Source organism: Nelumbo nucifera, chromosome 6 (assembly GCF_055504915.1).
Source record: "Nelumbo nucifera cultivar China Antique chromosome 6, China Antique-T2T, whole genome shotgun sequence".
NCBI lineage: Eukaryota > Viridiplantae > Streptophyta > Magnoliopsida > Proteales > Nelumbonaceae > Nelumbo > Nelumbo nucifera.
This window is the reverse complement of record NC_142654.1, coordinates 47,908,690-47,931,295: the sequence shown is the minus strand read 5'-3', so window position 1 is coordinate 47,931,295 and position 22,606 is coordinate 47,908,690. Positions and strand designations below refer to the sequence as shown.

At 42.1% G+C, this 22,606-nt stretch overlaps 1 protein-coding gene across 6 annotated transcripts in view; it reads right to left on the bottom strand.

Moving 5' to 3' along the window:
• The window catches only part of LOC104590355 (Transducin/WD40 repeat-like superfamily protein), a 51,913-nt gene extending 29,554 nt beyond the window's left edge, over positions 1-22,359 (bottom strand). For 3 of the 6 annotated variants that reach the window (XR_734098.3, XM_010248985.3, XM_010248988.3), the window contains exons 1-5: positions 22,008-22,358; positions 19,105-21,837; positions 18,866-18,969; positions 15,040-15,109; positions 13,728-14,495 (exon numbers count right to left, since the gene is read on the bottom strand). Coding sequence is in view for 5 of the 6 variants with exons in the window: in XM_010248985.3 (XP_010247287.1) it covers positions 13,728-14,495; positions 15,040-15,109; positions 18,866-18,969; positions 19,105-21,837; positions 22,008-22,163 (3,831 nt within the window). In the remaining variant the exon portion in view is untranslated. Of the gene's footprint in view, positions 1-13,727; positions 14,496-15,039; positions 15,110-18,865; positions 18,970-19,104; positions 21,838-22,007 lie in introns of all 6 variants that reach the window. The other 3 variants (XM_088889366.1, XM_010248989.3, XM_010248987.3) reach the window with 3 other exon arrangements.
• Between the last annotated feature and the right edge of the window lie 247 nt (positions 22,360-22,606).

Below are 22,606 nucleotides of genomic sequence, written 5' to 3'. Positions count from 1 at the left end.
GGTCGGTTTTGGGTTGGGAAAATTCATAAACCGATATATCGGGTCGGTTTCGGTTTTGGTCCCTTTCCAATTGCACTAACAGTCGGGCCGGTGCGAAAGAAGAAAGAGACTCGCAACGAGGAGATCAGGGAGTTATTCAAGCAAGTCCATATTAACACCCCTCTCCTCGATGCGATTCAACATGTCCCGGCCTATGCCAAGTTCCTGAAAGAGTTGTGCACTCAAAAGAGGGAGCCACGAGCGACCCCACAAAAAGTGATGCTCTCGACAGACGTTAGTGCGGTCCTCCTAAATCAACTACTCCGGAAGATGAAAGACTCGGGTGCTCCTCTCAAGCTGTCATCTCTAGAATCACCTTTGATCGAGCCCTATTGGATCTTGGGGCTAGTGTAAATCTGCTTCCATTCATTATCTATGAAAGGCTCAGGATCGGCGAGTTAAAACCTACCTCGGTAATTCTGCAACTCGCTGATCAGTCGGTCAAGACTCCTCGAGGTGTTATCGAGGACGTCATTGTCAGGATAGAGAATTGTTATTTCCCTGTAGACTTTGTTGTCCTAGACATAACCCCAACCGAGGAGCTGAACCATAACCCGATTATCTTAGGACGGTCGTTTCTAGCAATGGCCAATGCAACCATTAACTGTAAATCGGGAGAAATGGACATTTCATTTGGGGAGCAGAAAGTCCAGTTGAATGTTTTTAGTGCCTCTAAGTATCCAAACCTAGGGGAAGATGAGTGCAATGTGGATATAGTGGACGATCTTTTGGATAACTTGTCTACCCCTTGGTTAGCCCAGTCTGAGCCCTGTTGGTATGAAGAAGAAAGTGAGTCTGAGAGTCTGGATGGAAGAAGTGAGTGAATGTGTCTAGCTGAAGACGTTAAACTTAGCGCTGGTTGGGAGGCAACCCAACATAGTTTTCAGTTGCTTTTGCTGTTACGATTAGAGTTTTTCTTTTCTTGATTCAAGACCAGTTGGCAGCCCTTGAACCCCTTGGGAAAACCCTATTGATTGTTCCCTTTGGCCCAAGTCCTGTTTGCATCATTCTAGTCATGCCATTAGGGGCAATGGCACTTAAGTTGGGGGTGAGTAAAGAGAGAGAAAATTTGAAAAGCTAAGCCTTTATAAATGCAGAACTAAAAATTTTACTGAGAATGTTTTAAAATTTTTCATTAAAAGAGATTCCCAAACAGAAAAAAGTTGAGGAAACTGATAAAAGAATATTGAATTTTGTAGAAATTGGTAGCAAGTGATAGGAGTCAAAATTGGTCTTATTTGAATATTATCGAAACTGTTTAGAAATTGGAAAATACTCCTAAGTTTGCCCCTAGTAGGATAAGAAGAGAAAGATTGAGAAATTAGACAAAAAATTCTTCAAAACTGTTAGAGACAGTGGACTACCTTGAACAATATTGCAAAAAATAAAATAAAATAAAAGGTCAATGGACACCCTAGACTTAGTAACCAGGTCTCTTCACCTAACTTAAGTGTCGAGATTCGCGTCAAACGGGAAAGGGAATGCCAAAGACAATCACCTGACACTTAATAACCAGGTCTCTTAACTTAAGGCAAGTGTCGAGATTCGCGTCAAACAGTGGAAGGTAACAATAAAAATAAGTGTGCATAGCAAGTTCAGGGGTAGAAATCCACTGTCAGAAATGATAAGAAGAATATCTGTCCGATTTTAAAATCAATCTCAGCTTATCAACACAGTTCGCAAACGGAAGGGTATATAAGATTTTTAAGCCAAGTTTCTGTAACATTCAAAGTAAAACAGTTTTACCCCTTAAGCCCAATACCGATCTATACAAAGTTTGAGAATTCTGGAATCAGGATACTTGGCTAATTTTGTGAGGGATGATCCTGCAATGGGAATGATCTCTTTACTCAGTTTAATTTTAAGGTTGCATTGCTAAGGGACTAACAATGGTTAAGTTGGGGTGTGATAACTCTGTATTTTGATAGCTTAAGGGCATCATTTCAGGGGTATTTTCGGCCTTAGAATAGTCAAAGTGTGCCATTTTCCCAGTTAAATTCAATGTTGTGACCTCTGAGGGTCTCTGTCCAACTTCTGTGGAAAACTAAGGAAGTTACATGACTGAAATGCAGTTTTTGGGAAGCTGGTGTGAAGTCCAGCTGAGAGAGGGGGTGTTTTTGTGAAAAACTGAGAACAGGGGGGCACCTCCTATCTGCTAAACCCAGAATGGCGCCCCTCCTACTGCATTAGCATGCTCCCCTCTCATTAGCAAACCCTAAGGCGCCTTCTAGCTCATTCTTTTCATCCTTAGCAAACCCTAGTTGTCCCTAGTGTTAGACAGTGTATGCCCTTAGCTCCAATCAGATTGATGTACATTATGACATTTATTGTAAATGAATAAAGTACATATTTCATTCATGTTATAGTGGTGTGTTTCTGTGTAATACCCTTAAACTGGACACTTATGAGACTCGTGTTAGTTTAGAATGTTCATAGCCGTTGGATAAGTTTGGAGAGATTTATCCTGCTAAGGCTGACACTGTTGTGCCGCCAAGTGTTGGGGTGGCCTGTCTCAGCTGCCAGGGTGAGACCCAAGGTACATGCAGTGTAGGTTTACTTGAAACCCTGAACCGAACCAGATTTCCAGTATTGCCCTGGACCTTCGTGATTAGTGGGCAAAATTGGAAAGTTACACTTGACCCCTAGATGCGATTATGATACTGCACTAGGTGTCGGATTGGGCTGTCTTTGATATGCCAATCAGTGAGATCCTTAGAGCGGGTCAAAACCTGGGTATGTTGGGACAATCCGAGAATTCATCTGAGTGGGTGATCATAGTGACAGGATCAGCCCCTTTGTTGGACAAAGTTAATGATCAAGGATGCACTCTCTCTGATGGAAACCAAGACTGTCGGCAGCCGATTTCAATCGTTGAAATTTGTTTTGCAAAATTATATATATTACAGTTTCAAAATGTTTGCAAAAGGTTTTAATTCCCAGGATCCATGTGAGTAGAGAGTGCAGCACTGTTCCTTGCAGCCGAGGGAGAGGTCCTCTCTTGTCGGGCAGTGTTTGATCATTATGGGCTGAGAGGTTAAGTGTAAGACCATTGAGAGTAATACCTGATGGGCTAATCTTGTATCTGCCCACAGTCTTTGGTTTTTTATAAGGTGACTTGACCCAGGGACCACTTAGTGTAAGTGTTGGGCCCATTAAGAGCCCATGGTGATAGGCTCAGGGGTTCAATGTCTCCTACAGTGAATTTGGCCTGGCCTTGTAACAGAGTCTGAGCCAAACCCATGTGGCTGATGTGTAGATCAATGCTTGGGTCCCACGCCATACAAGGATACCCAACTGGGCAGCAGTTTGGAGGCTGAATGAGCACATGGACTTAATGGGCCTAAAGCCCATTTCGAACTGGCCTAATTTGATTAGTTAAATAAAGGGGCGGATCTGGGATTAAATCAGCAAATAGAATAGGGTCTTACCCTATCCACTCAGAGAGTCCAGATCTGAATTCAGATCTGGAAACCTCCTAATGAGATTAGGAGAGAGCTGATCTAATCTGCAGATAAGATAAGGGCTTATCCTTATCTATTAAAGAGAACTCCTTATCCAAATACAGATTTGGATTAAGAAACTCCTAATGAGATTAGGAGCTCTCTTTAAGGCTATAAAAGGAGGAGGGGGCAAACCATTCAGTTCATCCAAGCATCCCAGAAATCTCAGAGATCAGATCTCAGAGTACCCAGAGAGAAGACAGCAACAGTGTGACTGCGCCATCTTCTGCCTGCGATTTCCTCCAATTGCCGCCACAGCTAGTTCGATTTCCATCCTTTGTAGGAGCGATCAAGAAGTGTCTTGATATCAGTCTTTGGAGAAAGGCTGATCAGAAGTCGTGCTCACTGCCTCCATTGGATTCTTACTGAAGTCGTGCTCACTGTCATCTCCAGTGGGAACAGTCTTTGGAGTCTTTCTTTGGGCATGAACACCTTCATTGGGAGATATTGCATCTTCGTATCAAGTATATCCCTCTCCTACTGTTTTGGTTCAGATCTGATTCGGTTCTTTGTTCAAAATTGATCCTTGAAAAAATGCAGTTTTTCTAAAACAGGGAATGTGATTCCCACATGGGAGAGAGAAATTTTTGAAATTTTGCCCTACTTTCCTGTAGGGTTTGGACATTCATATGATGGATCTCTCATCCCTTCACCTAGCTGCTCAATCTCCACCTTCCATCCCTTCTAATCTCCACCATTCATTTTAGGACACTCTCTTTTTAGCTTTTTAACCCTAGGGCGCCACCTAACTTCTAATCCTCACCATTCAGCCCCTAGTCATTAGATCTCAGCCCTCCATTCCATTTTCTATTTCAACCATCCACTCTAGGGCGCCACCCACTCCTTTTAATCTCCACCTTTCAACCCTAGGCACCTTAATCTCCACCCTCCATTTCTGGGCGCCCAAATCTCAACCCTACATAATATTGGGTGCCATCTCCTTCTCTTCTCAGCCTTAGGATCAACCCAGAACCATCCTAACCCTTCATTCTAAACCCTAGGGCACCCATATTTTTGCTAAAACCCAACTGCCGCCCCCCTCTTTCTCTCTAATCCCAGTTTTATCCACCCTTCTCTATAAAAAGGACCCAAGGGCTCTTGAGAAGGGGTTGCATTCTGCTCCCAGGTAAGACGAAAGGCTGATCTTGAGAAGTTCAAGGGTAGAGGAAGATGAGGACGCCCAGCCAAGAGGAGGGGTTCCTGCTTGCAGTTCGCCTAAGCCACTACTGCCACCTCTGGATTCGAATCCCAACCATTAGTCTTAGATTTAATTTTTGTACTTTCATTTCCAGTTCCATTTTTTCCTTTCTGCAATTTACTTCATTCAGTTTGATTTTTGTTTTCTTTTCTGCAGATCTGGAATTCGGCCAAGTAACACCGAAGGCCTAGCTCGAGAAGTTCGAGGGTCAAAGGAGAGATCCGGAGACTACTACCTCTGATCAGATTACAGACTTTTTATTTCGTTCCTTTTGTTTATTTTTCTGCACTTTTCACTTCCAGCACTGTTCGAATTTTATTTTAATGAATTTCAGTTTAATTAATTAAATTATGTGTTTCTGCAACTCTCAATTGTGTTATCCTTCCCGGATTTAAGTAAATAACGATTTTTCCCTCGCTTCCCTGTGGATACGACCCGTTCTCACCTTTTACTGCGTTTGTAATTGTTTGATAATCGGAAAAAAAAAATTATAAATATTAAAACCGGTGTTCCGAAGTGGTTAACGACACGCTTCCGGCAACACCACACACCCAGTCACTTAGGCACACACCTAGGCGACTAGGCGAGCGCTTAACTCCATGGCGGGCACCTACATGCAAGACACATTAATACAGCCCTAAATACATTGATCATTTAACATTTTTTATATTGTTATTTACTTTTTGCTGCAAATAATTTTTATTGGTTTGTTTTTGTTATTATAATAGAGCCTATCACACACTATCACTCTTTTATTAGAAGAATATTAGCAAACCTTTTGTCTTTTAGGGTTTTATTTTCACGGCAGAACTGAATAGAAGAGGGAGAGCTGTCCAGTCATGTTTGTTTCACACACAGTCCAACTCCAACCTGTTGCTGCAATGCTGCATAACCAAAACGGAAATCTAAACCACCTCGAATATGTTAGGTGCATCAAATGAATCATCACCATCATCTTCTTCTTCTCAGTTTTTAGTCCGCCTTGGACCACTTATTCTTCTTCTTATCCTCTTTGTTTTCGGATTTGTTTTCTTCCTTTTTGTTGGTTTTTTCCTCTTCTTTTTTTCTGTCTTTTCCCTACGTTTTTCGCATGATTTTTTTTGGAATGAAACAAGGGCTCCGCCCCTTCTTTTCATCTTCATTTACCTGCAATCTTTTCACTCTTTTGGTCTTATTCATTTACCTACACTTTTTTCCTCCTTGAAGGTGATCTGGAACAAGGGTTCCGCCCCCTTTTCTTCTTCATTTCTCTGAGTTTTTAAGCATGACTGCAAGAATCTGTTGGGACCCAAACACTCCCTCCGAACCCAACTATAGGAGTGGAGCAGGCCACCACCAAACAGCATTTCACTAGAAGACAGAGAGGCTAGCGTGACACACGGCAGAGCCTCCCAGAGTTAGTTACACTCAGAGCCTCCCAGAGTTAGTTACACTGCCACCAGAAGATATTCTCTCCATGATTTCATACATGTAGGCCAGCTATATAAGGCCCTGATCATGTAATAAGTGGCGTGAATGAGTATCCCTTTCATCTCTCTCTGAGTCATTTTCTTCCTACCTTTCCCCTCTCTTCCCCCCATCTTCTGTTTCAGGAGGTTAAGCCACCCTCGAAGGGGCTTCCGAGGTGAGCGGTAACTCATCAGATTGGTACCAGAGCCAGGCTATCCAAATCCCAGGCTTCACGATGCCACAGACACGTTCCACTACCGTGGATGATAGGATCGACCAACTTGAGGTTGGATTCCCACCAGGTGTTGAACGAACTCAAGGAACTCAAAGTGGTCGTCTCCAGCTTTGCCTCTCAGCAACAGCCCAGCGAGACCAGTCACCAAGCAGGAGCGGAAGCCTCTGCTTCCAGTAGCCAAAGAACAGGGCATTACCCCAGCAGAAAAGTCACTAAGATCAACTTTCTTAACTATTCCGGTGGAGATCCCATTCCTTGGATCTTTCGAGCAGAAAGATATTTCGAATACCACGAAACTCCCGCACACCAGCGTGTCTCCATCGCCTCCATTCATCTAGAAGGAGACGCGATTCTATGGCTCTAGTGGTATCGCCAGAATCATCCCCAGGTAACTTGGGCGGAGTTCACCGAAGCTTTGTGCATCCGCTTTGGGCCGACGCCGTTCGTGGACTACGACGAGCTTATCACTCGGTTGAAGCAAACTGGAACGGTAGCAGAGTACCAACTCGAGTTCGAGCGGATGGCAACTAGGGTACACGGCTGGCCGGAGAAAGCATTAGTAGGATGTTTTGTGGGAGATCTCAGAGAGGATATCCATCTGGAGGTGAGGGCTCTCCGTCCGGCAACTGTCATGGCTGCGGTGGGATTGGCTCGCCTGCAAGAAGAAAGAATCGACAACCTTCGAAGAGCTAGCAAACCGACCTACCCGAATTTGAGGACTCCTCCACGGGTTGATCAGCAGCCCATGAAACCGGCTGGAGATCATCAGAAGCCCATATTGCCCCGGCCCACTATGCCCTTCAAACGTCTCTCATGGTTTGAGATGCAAGCCCGACGCGAGAAAGGCCTTTGTTATAACTGGGATGATAAGTTTGGACCGGGCCATAAATGCCAGGTCCAGTGGGTGTTTCTCCTACAGACAGAGGAAGGGCCGGAAGAGACAGACCCAGAGCACTTAAATGACTGTGAACTGATTCCAGATGGACCAAAACCTGACGGGGCCGAGATCTCCTTACACACCCTCATGGGCCTCAACTCTCTTCAGTCCATGCACATGGAAGGAAGATTGGTGGGCTGGACCGTGATGATTTTGATTGACAGTGGCTCTACCCTGAATTCCATCACTTGTCGTTTGGCTAAGCAGCTAGGTATGACCATACAACCCACTCCTCTCTTTTCAATCCATGTGGCTAATGGGAGTCAGATGTCGTGTAATGGTGTATGTAAGAAGGAAAAAATCCTCATATAGGGCCATAATTTTGTGGTGGATCTCCACCCATTGGATTTCTCGGGGGCTAATATTATTTTGGGAATTCATTGGTTGCGTGGCCTGGGCCTTGCTCTATGCGATTGGGCCAAAATGACAATGGACTTTCACCAAGATGGCCAGACTTGTCATTTACAAGGGGTGCGGCCCCCTAGTCCACAAGGTGACACTTTAGCCTCCATGATACGGGCCTCCAAGGATGCTGTCCAACCCATATTTATGCACTTAGGCATTCGGCCCACAGTCCCAATTCTGGACAACCAGGGCTGTGTTCACCCCACAGAAGCCCAACACGAGGCCTTACAATCGATACTTGATCAGTTTGGCGATGTATTCAAGGAGCCGAACCAATTACCTCCACCCCGGGCTCATGATCATCAGATACCTCTCTTACCCGGTTCTAAACCGGCCAATGTGAAGCCATATAGCCCTTACTTTCAAAAGCTAGAAATTGAGAAGGCAGCGAGAGAACTATTGGAAAAAGGGTATATACAGACCAGCACCAGCCCTTTTTCATCTCCTGTACTCTTAGTGAAGAAGAAGGATGGTAGTTGGCACTTTTGCGTAGATTACCAGGCCTTGAATCAGATTACCGTGAAGGACAAGTTTCCTATACCCCTCATTGATGAACTACTGGATGAGTTAGGAGAGGCACAAGTGTTCTCCAAATTAGACCTGCGGTCCGGGTATCATCAGATTCGGGTCCACCAGGCTGACATCCACAAGACAGCCTTTAGGACCCACGATGGCCATTATGAGTTTTTGGTTATGCCTTTTGGACTCACTAACGCCCCCTCCACCTTTCAGGCCCTCATGAATGACATCTTCAGGCCATTCCTAAGGCGATTTATTCTGGTGTTTTTCGATGACATTCTGGTGTACAACAAGGATTGGGACACACATATGGAACATCTAAAACTCACCCAAAGTGTTCCTTTGGACAAGAACAAATTCAATACTTAGGCCATGTGGTTGCAGCAGGTCGGGTCATGGCAGACCCAGAAAAGGTAGACGCCATCCAGAAGTAGCCCAAGCCCACTATTGTAAAGGCTCTACGAGGCTTTCTTGGGCTTATCAGATATTATAGGCGCTTCATTAAGGGGTATGGGCTTATGGCCGCCCCTCTAACGCGTCTATTAAAGAATGATTCCTTCAGTTGGACTAATAAAGCCCAACGGGCTTTTGAAGACTTGAAGACAGCAGTTTCTAGCCCTCCAGTACTCATTCTTCCAGACTTCTCTCAACCCTTTGAAATAGAATGTGATGCGTCAGGTATAGTAGGAGTAGGGGCCGTCTTGATGCAGAAGGGGCAGCCCATTGCTTATTTCAGCAAGGCTCTCTCAGCATCTCACCAAAGTCAGTCCACTTATGTCAAAGAAATGATGGTTGTGGTAATGGCAGTGCAAAAGTGGCGTGCATACCTATTGGGACGCTAATTTGTTATTAGGACAGACGAAGTACATAGCAGAACAAAGGGTGCACACCCCGGAGCAACAAAAGTGGCTTAGTAAACTGATGGGCTTTGACTACCTCATAGAATATAAGTTGGGGCCCGCAAACAGAGTAGTTGATGCCTTGTCACGAGTAGAAGAGTTAGCCCATCTGACCTGCTCTCAACCCAGCTTCCCTTTGTTTGAAGCTATATGGCAAGAAGCCAGGACTGATCCGTAGTTGCAGGTCATTAGAGATAAGTGGAGGCGAGACCCTTCACAAGTTGTTGGTTACCAAGTTGTGGGGCCTGATCTTTTCTTTAGGGGTCAGTTTGTTGTTGCCCAGAATTCGGCCCACAAAGCTGAACTGCTAAGGTTGTTTCATGACTCCGCCTTGGGAGGGCACTCAGGGGTGCTACGGAACCTAAAGAGGTTCAGCAGCCACTATCATTGGGTAGGAATGCGTAAGGATGTATTGCACTGTGTATCCGAATGCTAAACCTGCCAACAACAGAAATACTTGTCACAGTCTCCCGCTGGCCTTCTACAACCCCTCAAGATTCCAGATCAAGTGTGGGAAGACCTTTCCATGGACTTCATCACGGGTCTTCCTTGTTCTGCAGGAAAGGAGGTTATCATGGTAGTGGTTGACCGTCTCACCAAGTACAGCCATTTCTCTGCATTACCTCACCCTTACACCGCAGCAATGGTGGCTGACATCTTCATCCAGGATGCCGCCAAGATGCATGGAACCCCAAGATCCATTGTCTCAAATCGGGACCCTGCTTTCCTGAGTTCATTCTGGAAGGAATATTTTCGATTGCAAGGAACCCAACTGCACCCTCCACGAGTTATCACCCGCAGACTGATGGGCAGACTGAAGTTCTTAATCGTTGCTTGGAAGCCTACCTTAGATGTTTCATAGGGGAAAAGCCTCGACAGTGGGCTCACTGGCTTCTATAGGCAGAATACTGGTACAACTCGACTTATCAATCGGCTGCTGAAATGACACCCTTCAAAGCTCTATATGGCAAAGAACCTCCTCCCATATTACCTTATGAATATGGGCCACCCAAGGTGGCAGAAGTAGTGACCCGTCTACTTGCGAGAGACGAGATTCTTAGATTGCTTAAGTCCAACTTGACAAAAGCCCAACAGCGAATGAAGGCCCGCTATGACACTCACCACCGCCCATTAGAATTTCAGGTGGGTGATTTCGTTTACCTTAAGCTCCAACCTTACTGCCAGATCTCGGTAGTAAGACGGGCTTGGCACAAGCTAGCACCCAGGTATTATGGGCCTTATAAGGTTCTGGAGAGAGTGGGCCTTGTTGCTTATCGGTTGGACCTCCCTGCAACCTCAAAGCTTCATCCAATGTTTCACATCTCACTCCTTAAGAAGGCGGTGGGAAATCATACACCTGTCTCACCCAACTTACCCCAATTCACTGAAGAAGGGGACATTGACACGGAGCCTATCAGAATTGTGGATTTCCGTTGGGTTCGACGAGGTGGTCAAGTTATGCCAGAAGCCAAGGTAGAATGGGTTGGGCTTCCTCCAGATGATGCCACTTGGGAACCTTATATGAGGCTGAACGAGAGGTTTCCAAACCTAGACCTTGAGGGCAAGGTCAATGCTAAGGGGGGAGGAATTGTTGGGACCCAAACACTCCCTCCGAACCCAACTATAGGAGTGGAGCAGGCCACCACCAAACAGCATTTCACTAGAAGACAGAGAGGCTAGCATGACACGCGGCAGAGCCTCCCAGAGTTAGTTACACTGCCACCAGAAGATAATCTCTCCATGATTGCATACATGTAGGCCAGCTATATAAGGCCCTGATCATGTAATAAGTGGCGTGAATGAATATCCCTTTCATCTCTCTCTGAGTCGTTTTCTTCCTACCTTTCCCCTCTCTTCCCCCCATCTTCTGTTTCAGGAGGTTAAGCCACCCTCGAAGGGGCTTCCGAGGTGAGCGGTAACTCATCAGAATCATAAGCAGAAATTTTAGTTTGAGGTTTGTAGATTAATGTATAAAACCAAGTAACTAGCTCATGAGGGGTAGAAACATGTAAGCTTCCTATTTTCTGATTTCATCACCTAGGCGAGGCCTAGGTGCCTGGGTGCCCCAAGGTTGCCTAGCCTTGCCTTGGCGCCTTGAAAACTATGCTCTAGACCTATTCTCTTTTGGAGTAAAGATTTTGCCCGATATACTCGATGAATTTCCTGATCCTCTCTCTATCCACACCACACACACATACACACATACTAATTTTTCTAACTTTCCTCCACAGTAGCTGGGATAGGGAATAAGAATAGGTAATACATTGATGATCCTTCAGGAGTCTCCAATTCCTTGCAAGGCTGCTAGTTATTCTACCCTAACAGAGTCCCCAATTCCCAAAGGACCCAAGCAAAGAAGTACAACCTCCCCAGACTTGTTTCTCAAAACCCCTCCCACTCCAGAGGAACCTGGGTTGCCTTGACTGCTCCCGTCAAACATCTTGCAATTACCCTATTCTTTATGGAGGAACATCTTTCTACTGCTGACCAGTTCCTCCATATATCATTAAAGGAGAATTGATAAAATTCATCAAGATATGAATTTCTTTCTGTTGTCTATACATCCCTCTAATACTCCATACTAAGGCTCAAATGGTAAAATATCAAGAAGCATGACAAATTCCTCCTTAAAACTGTACTACTTCCAGAACAAGATGTATGATGCTTTGATAATGACCTTATTAAGGCTAGTTCTTTTCTACTAAATTGCTTTATTTACTTGTAGCCCATCAGAATGGTTTTATTATTGTCATATCCAATTTTCAAGTTAATTGTAAAAGCCAATTGCCTAAAGTCTATATTTCTGTTTTGCATTCATGTAAGAGTACTAATATAAAATTTGGCATGCACCACTAAAATTAAATGAGAGTCCATTTGCTTACTCATCACCCAGAGATCTAGGCATCAGGCAATGGAGAATCATTGCTAAGTCTTTTCCAGGAAAATATTAAATGAGAGTCCATTTGCTTAGTCATCATCTAGAGATCTAGGCATCAGGCAATGGAGAAACATTGCTAAATCTTTTCCAGGAAAATAGTTTTGGTGTCTTAAAATGAAACCAGACTGCCTTTGGAGAAAAGCCATAATGGCCAAAAATATGGTCTATGAAACCTTGGATGAGACCCTAGAATGGTGAGAACCAGTTATTGCTGCTCTCTTTGGATAAGCACTGGAAAGGTTTTCTAACATTCTACCGACGTTATTGGTCTCAAGATAGGAGATGGAGCAAGAATTCATTTCTGGAAGAACCCATGATGTGACCAGTTTCCTTCAATGTAACTTTATCTGTTCCCTTCTGAAGTGCTAGATGATAAGGGAGCCCCAGTCCAACAAGGCTTTCAAATATCTATGAATATGGTAGCTCAGACAACAGCACTAAGAAATCTGAATGATGTGGAAGTAGATTAAATACCTTCATGCTCAGGTTACACAACAATCACCCCTCCACCAACAGCCTTGATAAGATAGTCTAGCCATTAGACTTATCTGGGGAATTCTTGGCTACATCCTTCTTCTACAAACCTAGTTCGATATCCTAAATCCTGTACTAATAGTACTGTGCTGCACAACTCATAAGTAATGCCCAAAGATAACTTTGTCCCTTTCCTTTATTCTGGAAAATTTTGTCTCAATTTACAAAACTAAAGTTCAATTGATGTAGGTCCTAAAGATTTTGCCAAGGAGATAAGTAAAGAATGTGACTATCATTACATGATTAAAACCTTGATATTACTTTGGAAATTTAATATGCATAAAAACATAGTCAAAAGAATTAAGCGCACTAAAATAAAATAGCAAAAGAAAAACAGTATAAGATATTGGAATGCAAGTTGAGTGAATATATATATTGCCAAGGAAGTTTGACATCAAGTAAAAAAACGGACATAAACATGTGATTTCAATTAGAAACTTAATGTTAAAAATGAAAACCGACATGTGAAGCATATAAATCAAAATTTAAGCATGAACTAAAATTTTAGTATCTCAAAGTGAAGGAAACCTGAGCCACGCCCACAGTACAGCATGTCTAATATAGGGCATTGTGGAGGATAAATGGCATCATGAAGAGGCAGAAAATCAGCATTAAATCATCTAGTTAGCTGGACTTGATAAGTTATCCAATTGGATTGGTTTCTAGCCCATGAAATCTCCTAGGCAAGATATATTGAATTCTGGGTCCTGATTCCCATTAATAAGAGCCATTGTCCACAAAGGTTAGGGACCCTTACTTGGTGTAATGGTAAAATCGCAAGCTGAAAAGTGTGAGAATGTGGGTTCAAATATGAGGGAAGCCATTTTGTGCAAAAAAAATGCCAAAGGTTAGGACCATACCCCTCCCTAAACCCCAGATAGCTGGGACCAACATTGGCTAATGGCCTTTTTTTTGTCCACAAAGATGCCCAAAAATATAGGAGTTTCCTTTTTAATAACAAAAGTTTCCATCTCGCTAAATGAATCAGCAATTTCATAAGATGCATGATCAACTTTCAAGCAATTGGATATTCATCAAAAAAAAAAAAACTTTCAAGCAATTGGATTTACAAACCTTATCAAGGTACTGGGCCAAGGATTTTGGAGAACCACGAATAACCCTAATAAGAGTCAGGAGAGAGGCTAAATGAACAGGTGAATCAGAGGCAGTAGACCAAATCTGGCTTTCTATTACATTTAAAAACCCTGGTATATCAGCGATTGCTAAGCTCGGAAGAAGAACACCAACCAAAGACTCCTGAATAGAAACAGCTAAAGCTGGATTTTGTATGGATGGGTTAGCAGATACACCAGTTAAACACTCTACTTGGAAAAATATATCCCCAATCAAACGGGATATTTCAGGACCAATGCACACCTTCCATGTGCCCTCCATTCCTTCAGCCAAGAGCTCTGCTGCAGTTGAACTGTATTTTCCATTCATTGCCATAACCAACTTAATCAAAGGATGAACAACCAAAGTAGCCAGTCTTGGTTTCACAAGGCTTGGATACCAAACAACCAATGCAGCTGCAACAATAATATGAGAGGCCATTCCATCTTGGCTTGTTCCCCCAACACAAGAAGTCCAATCTTGCATTTCAAATGATTCCAGCCATGCAAGGATGCTGGATTCCTCAACCTGAGAAGTCTCTTCTTTTTCTATCCTCTCTGAATCTAAAAAGCTGCTTCTCAATGTATCATGGGTATAGCATATTTCATGTTGAGTTGCTTTCTGAGCAGACAAGGGAAGTGGAATAGCTCGTGAAGCAGCACAGTGGAATAAAGATCGTGCAGCCATACGCACATGTTCGCTTTCATCTTGCCAGAAACTAACCAACAACTGCAATATAGAAGTACATTAAGGAAGACAGGCAAGTCAAGACATGGTTGAAAACAGTAACAAAACCAATCAATAGTATTTGTTTCAAACGTATGTCAAATAAACTAGGCAAAAACAGAGAGTGAATTATTCATCAAAAAAAAACAGAGAGTGAATTTCATAGGAAGGCACATGAATGATGTAGAAGATTTGTTTTTGAGGAAGATATTTGATATTCCAAGTAGTTAAATGCATTGGAAACCATCTAAATTTATATGAAATATATTAAATACAAGGAAGAATGGAAAGACAAACATTTGACCATGTGTTGCATTTTTTTATTATTATTGGTTAAAGCAAGACAAAGGAACACCTTTAGTACTAGTAGCCTTTTAGAATTAGACAATCCAACTTATTTTAGTAAATGCTCATTGGATATGATAAAGCCTAATTCTACAAGTTTCACGTATAGCAGAAAAGGCTAATTAGGAAAGTGTAACCACTTAGATAATAATATCCAATGGTTCAAGTTACAGAAAATCAAATATTAGCATTACATTGCAACCTGAAGCAAAGGTGGCTTTATATCAGGAATCTTCTCAGCAAAGTTCCGTGTATAAAAAGCAGACAAAGCACTGCAAAATAGATCAGATGAAGCATTAGCCATAAAAAAGAGAGAAATAAGCAAGGGGAAATTGGATATCACACAAATGATGTTCTAAACACAATTTATAGGAAATGCTCCTTTACACCCTCCTACAACCAAGTGAACATGAGGCAATGGTCAAGAGCAAAAAATTACTATTTCTAGTGGGGGGAAATGAAGAATATCCATATATTGCAAGTGCTTTCCCCAATAGAAAAGATAATTGGAAGTCATCCTCTCTTCAAGTGTCAAGTGTATGTCACACATACTGGGAACTAACAACTAATATTCAATTAGAACAACTGGAAGATCTACAAGACTGACATCTATCTCAATAAATTGTGTCATCTCCTATACTGGTGGATCACAAACCATAAAAATGATACCATGTAATAGAAACAAAGAGAAGGGAAAGAAACTTAAAGAAAGAAAACAAGTTTCTTCCAATTACTCTCTTTTCTTTCTTTTTTTCTGATATGAAACAGTAAAAGGGTTACTATTAATTAGAAATTAAAAATTAAAATAGCAAGTTTTATATATATATAGCAAGGTACAATCATTCCTGCTATTTGAGATTAAGAGAGCTAGAAACAAACAGCAGAAAACTGCCGAGCAGTCCCAAGAGATTACTTGTACTGACTGGGGACTTACCCTTGGGTCGCATTAAGAAAAATGAGAGGAAGTCTCAAAAATATTAACTGGTCAGGCCCGTGCAATTTTGAATGCTGAGAAGATTTTAAACTTAAGTGGGGCAGACACAACAGGTTTAATCTTATCAAAAGACAGTGGTGTCAGGGGAGAGGAGAGTTTGGGGGGCCACGTGGAAGGAGAAAATAAAGGGAGAGTAGGGTAGTCGAAAGAGAGAGAGGAGTCGGGTCTGTCAGAAGATGAAGAGACGACTCGAGGAGGTAAAGAAGGTGAAGGTTCGAACGAGGTTCGAGTTTCGAAAGATAGCGTCATCAATAATGCTGGGGAAAATTGAAGTCACCTCGTTTCAAGCTGGGGGTTTTGAAAGAGAAAAAGTTCAAGCAAAGTCAAAGAGCTTGGCATGCATTTCAGTCTGAAGATCTGTGGAAATGGATTGTTCATAAGAACCTGGAGGAGTTAGATCAATGTGGAAGTCCAGCAGAAGGGTCTGATCTAGGGCTTCACTGCAGTGGAGGGAAGAAAGAAAAGTCAAGTTCTGGTCAGCAAGCAGGTTTTGTTCTTTGTTTTGGTGATTTTTAAGTCGAGCTTTCTTCCATTCCTTCCTTCTCTTCCATCTCGTCACAACAAAGAAGTTTGGAGAAGGAGAACCAAGGGGTTGTTGATCGGAAAATCAGACGGAAGGAAGGGAGGAGGGTTCTGGGGAAGCGGTGAAGCAGTCAGTAAGGAGGGAAGGGGAGGGCAAGGAAGAAGTGATAGGCAGGGCTGGAAAGGAAGGGGTTGACGTCAAGAGACCGACTGTGTCTGGCTGTGCTGAGGGTACGGAAAAGGCTCTAGACAAGGACGACAATTCTGACTCAGCTTTAGAACACGAGGAGTTCCAAAAGGTGGAAATCGCAATTGGCAAGATTGGAGTCCATTTAGGTCAGAGAAGAGGTGTACACGAGGAAGGAGACATTGAGCCTATAGAAGGGACGAAGAAAGCCAGAGAGACAAATAAGTCACACTTTGTTTTGAGAAACAAGAGGAGATATACAAAACAGGGAGGGAGTGGGGGGGAACCCCTGCAAGTTACAAAGGAGGAAGCTTGTCACTATACAGATGCTCCAAATACACACCAAATACAGATGCTCCAAATACACACCAAATACACACCAAAGCTTGTCACTAAGTTAGCATTCAATCCATCCAAAGAATCCCAAGCTTCAGTCAGATAGTGATAAAGTCTCCAAGGGCCCCCTTTTTTGTCCATGTGTCAAAGATTTTCTCAAGGCTAAAAGATGGATTATTTGGGGCAGGACCCTCCAATAAATATAAAAGAGTTTACAAAAGGAAGAGATTGAAGGTTCTGGAATCGAAGAAGGGTGATGAAAGGAGGGGGGCGGAGCTTCAAGCTGCAGGAGAGGAGGTTACGTCAACCCTGATAAAGGAAGATCTAGAGGTCAAGCCGGGGTCAGGGGACAAGAAGGAGGAGGGAAGCCAAGCGGGTGAGAGTAGTCTTGTTACGTCTAAACAAGCTGATAAAAAATAAAGAGGGGGTTAAAGTGGAGCTTAAGAGTTTGTTAGACAGGGAAGTGAAAATTGGCAAGAGTTCAGGGCTTTTCTTTTGGGGAGGTGAAGAGTTTGCTAGAAGAGCTTTCGAAGTCTTTGAAAAGAGTAAAAGAGAAGAGAGAGAGAAGAAGAAGCTATGACGGAAACAAGATTTAGTTTGGGACAAGGATAATGACAGATGTTATGAGGCGTTTGAACCTGAAGACTATAGACAATATGTGAAAAGGGGGTTCCCTATCTATTTATATAAAGGGGGGGGGTCCCTGTTTTCGTTTGTTAGTATTTGTGTCTTTGTAATCTCCTGTTGTGGTATTTGGTTTGAGTGTAATCTTAACACCCCTGTCCGGGTTGTATCTTGTTTTCTTTTCTATCTATAAAATTTTTATTTTACTCTTCAAAAAAAAATTACCCCTAGGTCCTGGTTGATTTGTAATAAATATGGGGAATCAGGTCTTGGATAGGAGACAAACCCATCAAATGACTCTTTATGGAACAGGCTTATGGACAAGAATACAGGAATTTACATTTCAAGTTCATTTCTTTTAAGCTTGGCAGTGGTGAAAATGTTTACTAGTTGGGACAAGGCTTAGATGATTATGAGAAGGAGATCAGTACATGCCTACATGGCTCTGACTATGCTTTTTTAGAATTTTTATCTAAATTGTAAAATTCAACTCAATGTGAGATTAGGCTTATGCTGTTTTTTCCTTATTTTTTTACACCAGACCAGATGACCCATCACTGTGGTCCACCTCTCTCCTAATTTGATTTTAATTCCCAAAACTCCTAATTTGTCTTTTCCACACAATGTATTCCTTTCCTGAAAATTCTCTCCCTTGTCTCTCCTACATTCTCTCTCCATCCCCATATCTGCTCTTCCTTCCTAAAAATTCTCTTACATCTCCAAACTCTATTTAGCAGTTAAATCTAACCCTTATCTTTGTTTCTTATAGATCAACTCCAAGCACCTGTGCTCCTGATAGTTACTAGTTATAGTAAAATCATGATTTACTATTTTTAGAAATTTCTAGATTCTTACATTTAGTTTTAGTAGAATTAATAAAGTTATAAAGGTGCCCTAGTTTGAAGGGAAATTACTATTTTCTGTTATATTTTTTTTGATAAATTATTTTCTATTAGATTTTAAATTAAATAGGAAGTTTTTATTTCTTATTAAAATAGAGGTTGACAGATCTAGTAAAGAGCTCTCTTTTTTTGCTAATATGTGGATTGGTTCCCCAATGGAACCACCTCCAAAGAAAGTTTACAATTGGTTCCTCAATAGAACCAACTACAAATAGAGAATCAATAGATGTACTTATTTTCCTGCCAATACATAAATTTCTACCACAGCTGACAGCTATGGTAGGATTTATTCTTGCTGTTTCTTCTATTTTCTGTTCTTTATTTACTTGTTAATACTTGTGACCAAAGCCTATTGCTGCATGTGATTAGTTTTCTTCTTCACAAACTGACTAGTTCATCATGCAAATGTTATAGAAGTGCATAACACCAATCAACAACACTTCCTTCAGCAAGGACACAATACCTGCTGGCTGCTGAACTGGAACGAGACAAGCTAATCATGCGCTGGGCAAGGGACACCATGGTTAATGATCGCATTGCACAAAACTCTGAGGATGACCTCCAAAGCTGTAAGTTAGCTTAGTCTCAGGATTTGTTGATAGGAGACAGATAAATTTTTTTTCTTTGGAAATAGGTAAAGTAACTTTTATTAAAAAAACAGATAATTGATGGCAACAATAAAAACATTTGATCAGAAAGTACCTCAAGAGCAGCATCAAGACCAGGGAATGTCAATGTAACAGATCCTCTATCCCCCTGCAAACCAGAAGCTATAACAAAATTCTCTGGTCTACTAATATTCATCCCAGAAATTAGCAATCTATCTAGATCATCATCTATACCCCACAAGTGCAAGAAAGATAAACTGAAGCGAAGTAAACATCCTTCAAGTGATCTAACCCATGCATGTTCTTCTATGGAATTGCATAAAGTCTTTTCAATATCAGTCATATCATTTGGATTTGCATTGAGAGAGCTTGCTGTTTCAGGTCGTGCATTCTCTTGCTTGCCATCACTATCTGAAAACTGTGTGTGCTCTTCACAAGGAGACATTAAGGACAAAAGGTCAAATCGCAGAGTAGCAATCCCAGGGTAAGGACAATAGCATTTAATGGGATGTTTATTGTTTTGAAAGACTAATGGGGATGAAATTTGTTTTGCAGCTTTTCCCTTAATACCATAAGCTGGTAAGATATTTGAATCAGTTAAATCCATTGATATCTTCTGACCAGTATCCACTGAGGTGCCCCTCTTCTCAATATTCTTAACATGTGATAGTGAGCATCTTGCATCTTCAATTATGGGAAGATGCAATGAGGATACTGAAGTAGCTCCAGTCAACAGATTGCCCATAGTGGAATTTACACCAATGGCTCTGTAAAAATGGTCAAACACTGCACGAGAAGCCATACCACGAATAACTCGCTCTCGAGCACCAGTCTTTACATCCCAGAGATATAAAACATCAATGCTATCAGATATTCCAGAATCATTCTTGCAAAGACAAGCTATATAGCCTCTTGCACCATCCCATACAACAGACGAAGGGTAGTTAGGGTGTCCAGGAAACATTCTCTCCACCCTCAATGTTTCAACCGAAGCAAGAGCAACACAGGAGTCCTCCCCAACAGATAGAAAGCAATTGCTCCAAGGATGGTTTGTCCCGGGTGGAGGCAGGATCAGTTGTCGGACTGGAGCTACATGATGGTGCATTACAATGATGACATTACTCGTATCAAGATCCCATATACAAATAGTGCAGTCCATACTTCCTGAAAGTAAAATTCTAGAGCAACCCCGCTCATTTGAAGCTCCATCCACATGCTTTGCAGCCAAGCATAGTACTGCACCACTGTGCCCTGACAGAAATTGTTTAGATACGCGTGTCTCCACCTTGTGGCATGAACTTCCCTCAACAGGATCATGTTCCTGAAAAAGCATCTTAAAATGTACCACTTCTATTTCACCACTATAGAAGCCACAAACAATGCCATATGGTGCATAAAAATCTTCAGTAAGAACCATTGAAGATGAAACAGTTCGCCCTTTTAGCACCAAATCATTACTGTGACATTCTCTATTTAAACCATTTAAGTTTGATAAACTTGGGGTGCTACTGTATTGAGAATTTATTTCAATCTTCCCCTTTATGGTTTCTGTAAGAGAATCATAGTTGAGAATATGAGGTTCAGAAAGTGAACTAGTACTCCCAATCCAGTCACCAATAAAATCACCTCTCCCAATCATTTTGCATTGTTGACTCCAGTTCCCATTGGCATCATATGTCTCACATAATGACCAGATGGTAATGTAAGGTTTCCACAGAGAAGATTCTTCAACACTGTAGGAAATCGATTCTACACGAAGAAGCTTGTTGCCGAGTTGGCAAACATTAATTGACAATCTCACACCAATAGGATAAGAGACAGCAGGAATCTCACATAGAAGCTCAAACTTAAATGTATTGCTTGAACCTGATACAGTATACACTAATACAGCACCTCTATTACTCCATACAGCAAAGTTTTCTGAAAATGCTTCAGGTGGATCCTGCCTATCCAATGTATCCCTCCCACCAATATCAAGGAACATGCCCCCTACAAGATGTGATTGACTGGAAATACCTTCATCACAAAGAGGAGTATCGATTAAAGATATCTCACCAATAGAATTCCCCCCAGTCACTAGCCTAAATATGCAGTTTGTCTTATATACGAGGGCTAAGAGATTTCCACGGGTTGCAATTGATATTCCCTGAACTCCCTTACCAAATTCATCCTCCCAACTAGACATTCCTATATGTGAAGAACTTCTCTGTAAACCTGATCCACCTTCCCCATCGGGGCCAGACTCCTTGGACGCAATAACCGACTGCACTATACCAAGTCCATCAACCATGAACACGGATTGTTTGTCCCTATCTTCAATTGATGGAATAACAGCCATGAACTTCAATGGCCCAGCAGATAAACTCCCACGAAAGACAGTCTGGACAATGCTAAGAGAATACGAATCAACAATGACAACAGCACACTTCAAATCCTTTTTGTACTGGTATTCCTGATCAGCAGAAGCCTCGACCCCTTCAGCGGGATCAGCAGACTGATGATGGGATGCATGAACGGAATCTGTGCAGCAGCACGCAATACAAACATATCTAGGGGAACCAGGTAATGTCCGAATTGTGGACGGGCTCCCAACCCAAGGGGACATTTTCCTCCTGCGTCTGCAGTGCCCACTGCCTCTGCTCCAGATGCACAACACACCATCAGTACAAGCACTTATTAGTGCACCATAACCAGCTGAGGAAGAGTTTGCAACTACATTACTTGATTTCTCCACTTCTCCATGGACACCAACTGCAACGGGCGAGCAGATGTCAAGGTCCGCAATAGGCGCAGTATGGCCACATAGCATGGCCACAGGCCAAATTTCCTGTCAAAATAGCAAACGGTTACACAATAAGGTAATTCAAAAACAAGTTGAGACGTGATCCATATATCAAGAGTGTAGGAAACCAAATGAGGGAAAATCTACTCTCTCACGAAAATTAACAAATATCTAGAAGGCGAAATGCGGAATCTACAAACAAAAAAGCAGATTACCCTGTTGGATTGATTGACAGAGGGGTTCCACCAGATGATAGAGCCATCGGATCCACCAGTGTAAAGGGTCGGAGGTCGATTCAATACGGCAGTGGCAGTGACTCTGTGAAGCAGAGGGGCGCCTGACCAGATACATGCTATAGAGTCGCATTTCATCCTCGAACCAATTCAGAGACGGCGAGATATCATTAACAGCTGAGAGAATTTGAGTTCAGTTATGTGTGAAATGGTGCTTCACGTCCTTACTAGCGCCTAGGATCCTTGGAACTGGTTAAACTACGTAATAATGGGATCCACCTTCGACGGGACCTTGTTAAATAAAAAGGGTTTCGCAACGTTAGATTGAAATTAACTTATTTTTTCTACGGCAAATTTCTTAAATTAACCTTATAAGCCAAAGGCTATGTTTGTTCCAAAGTCTCGTTATTTTTTATGAAATTCTAAAATGAATAAGAATGGATAAAAATAGTTAAAATGAGAAAATATTGCTATGAATCAAATTTTTTTCGTGAAAAATAATTTTTTTTCAAACTAACAATTCAAAAAATTGGTTTAGTAATCATAAACCCTGGCCAAAGGTGGCGTTTGATAAATCTGAA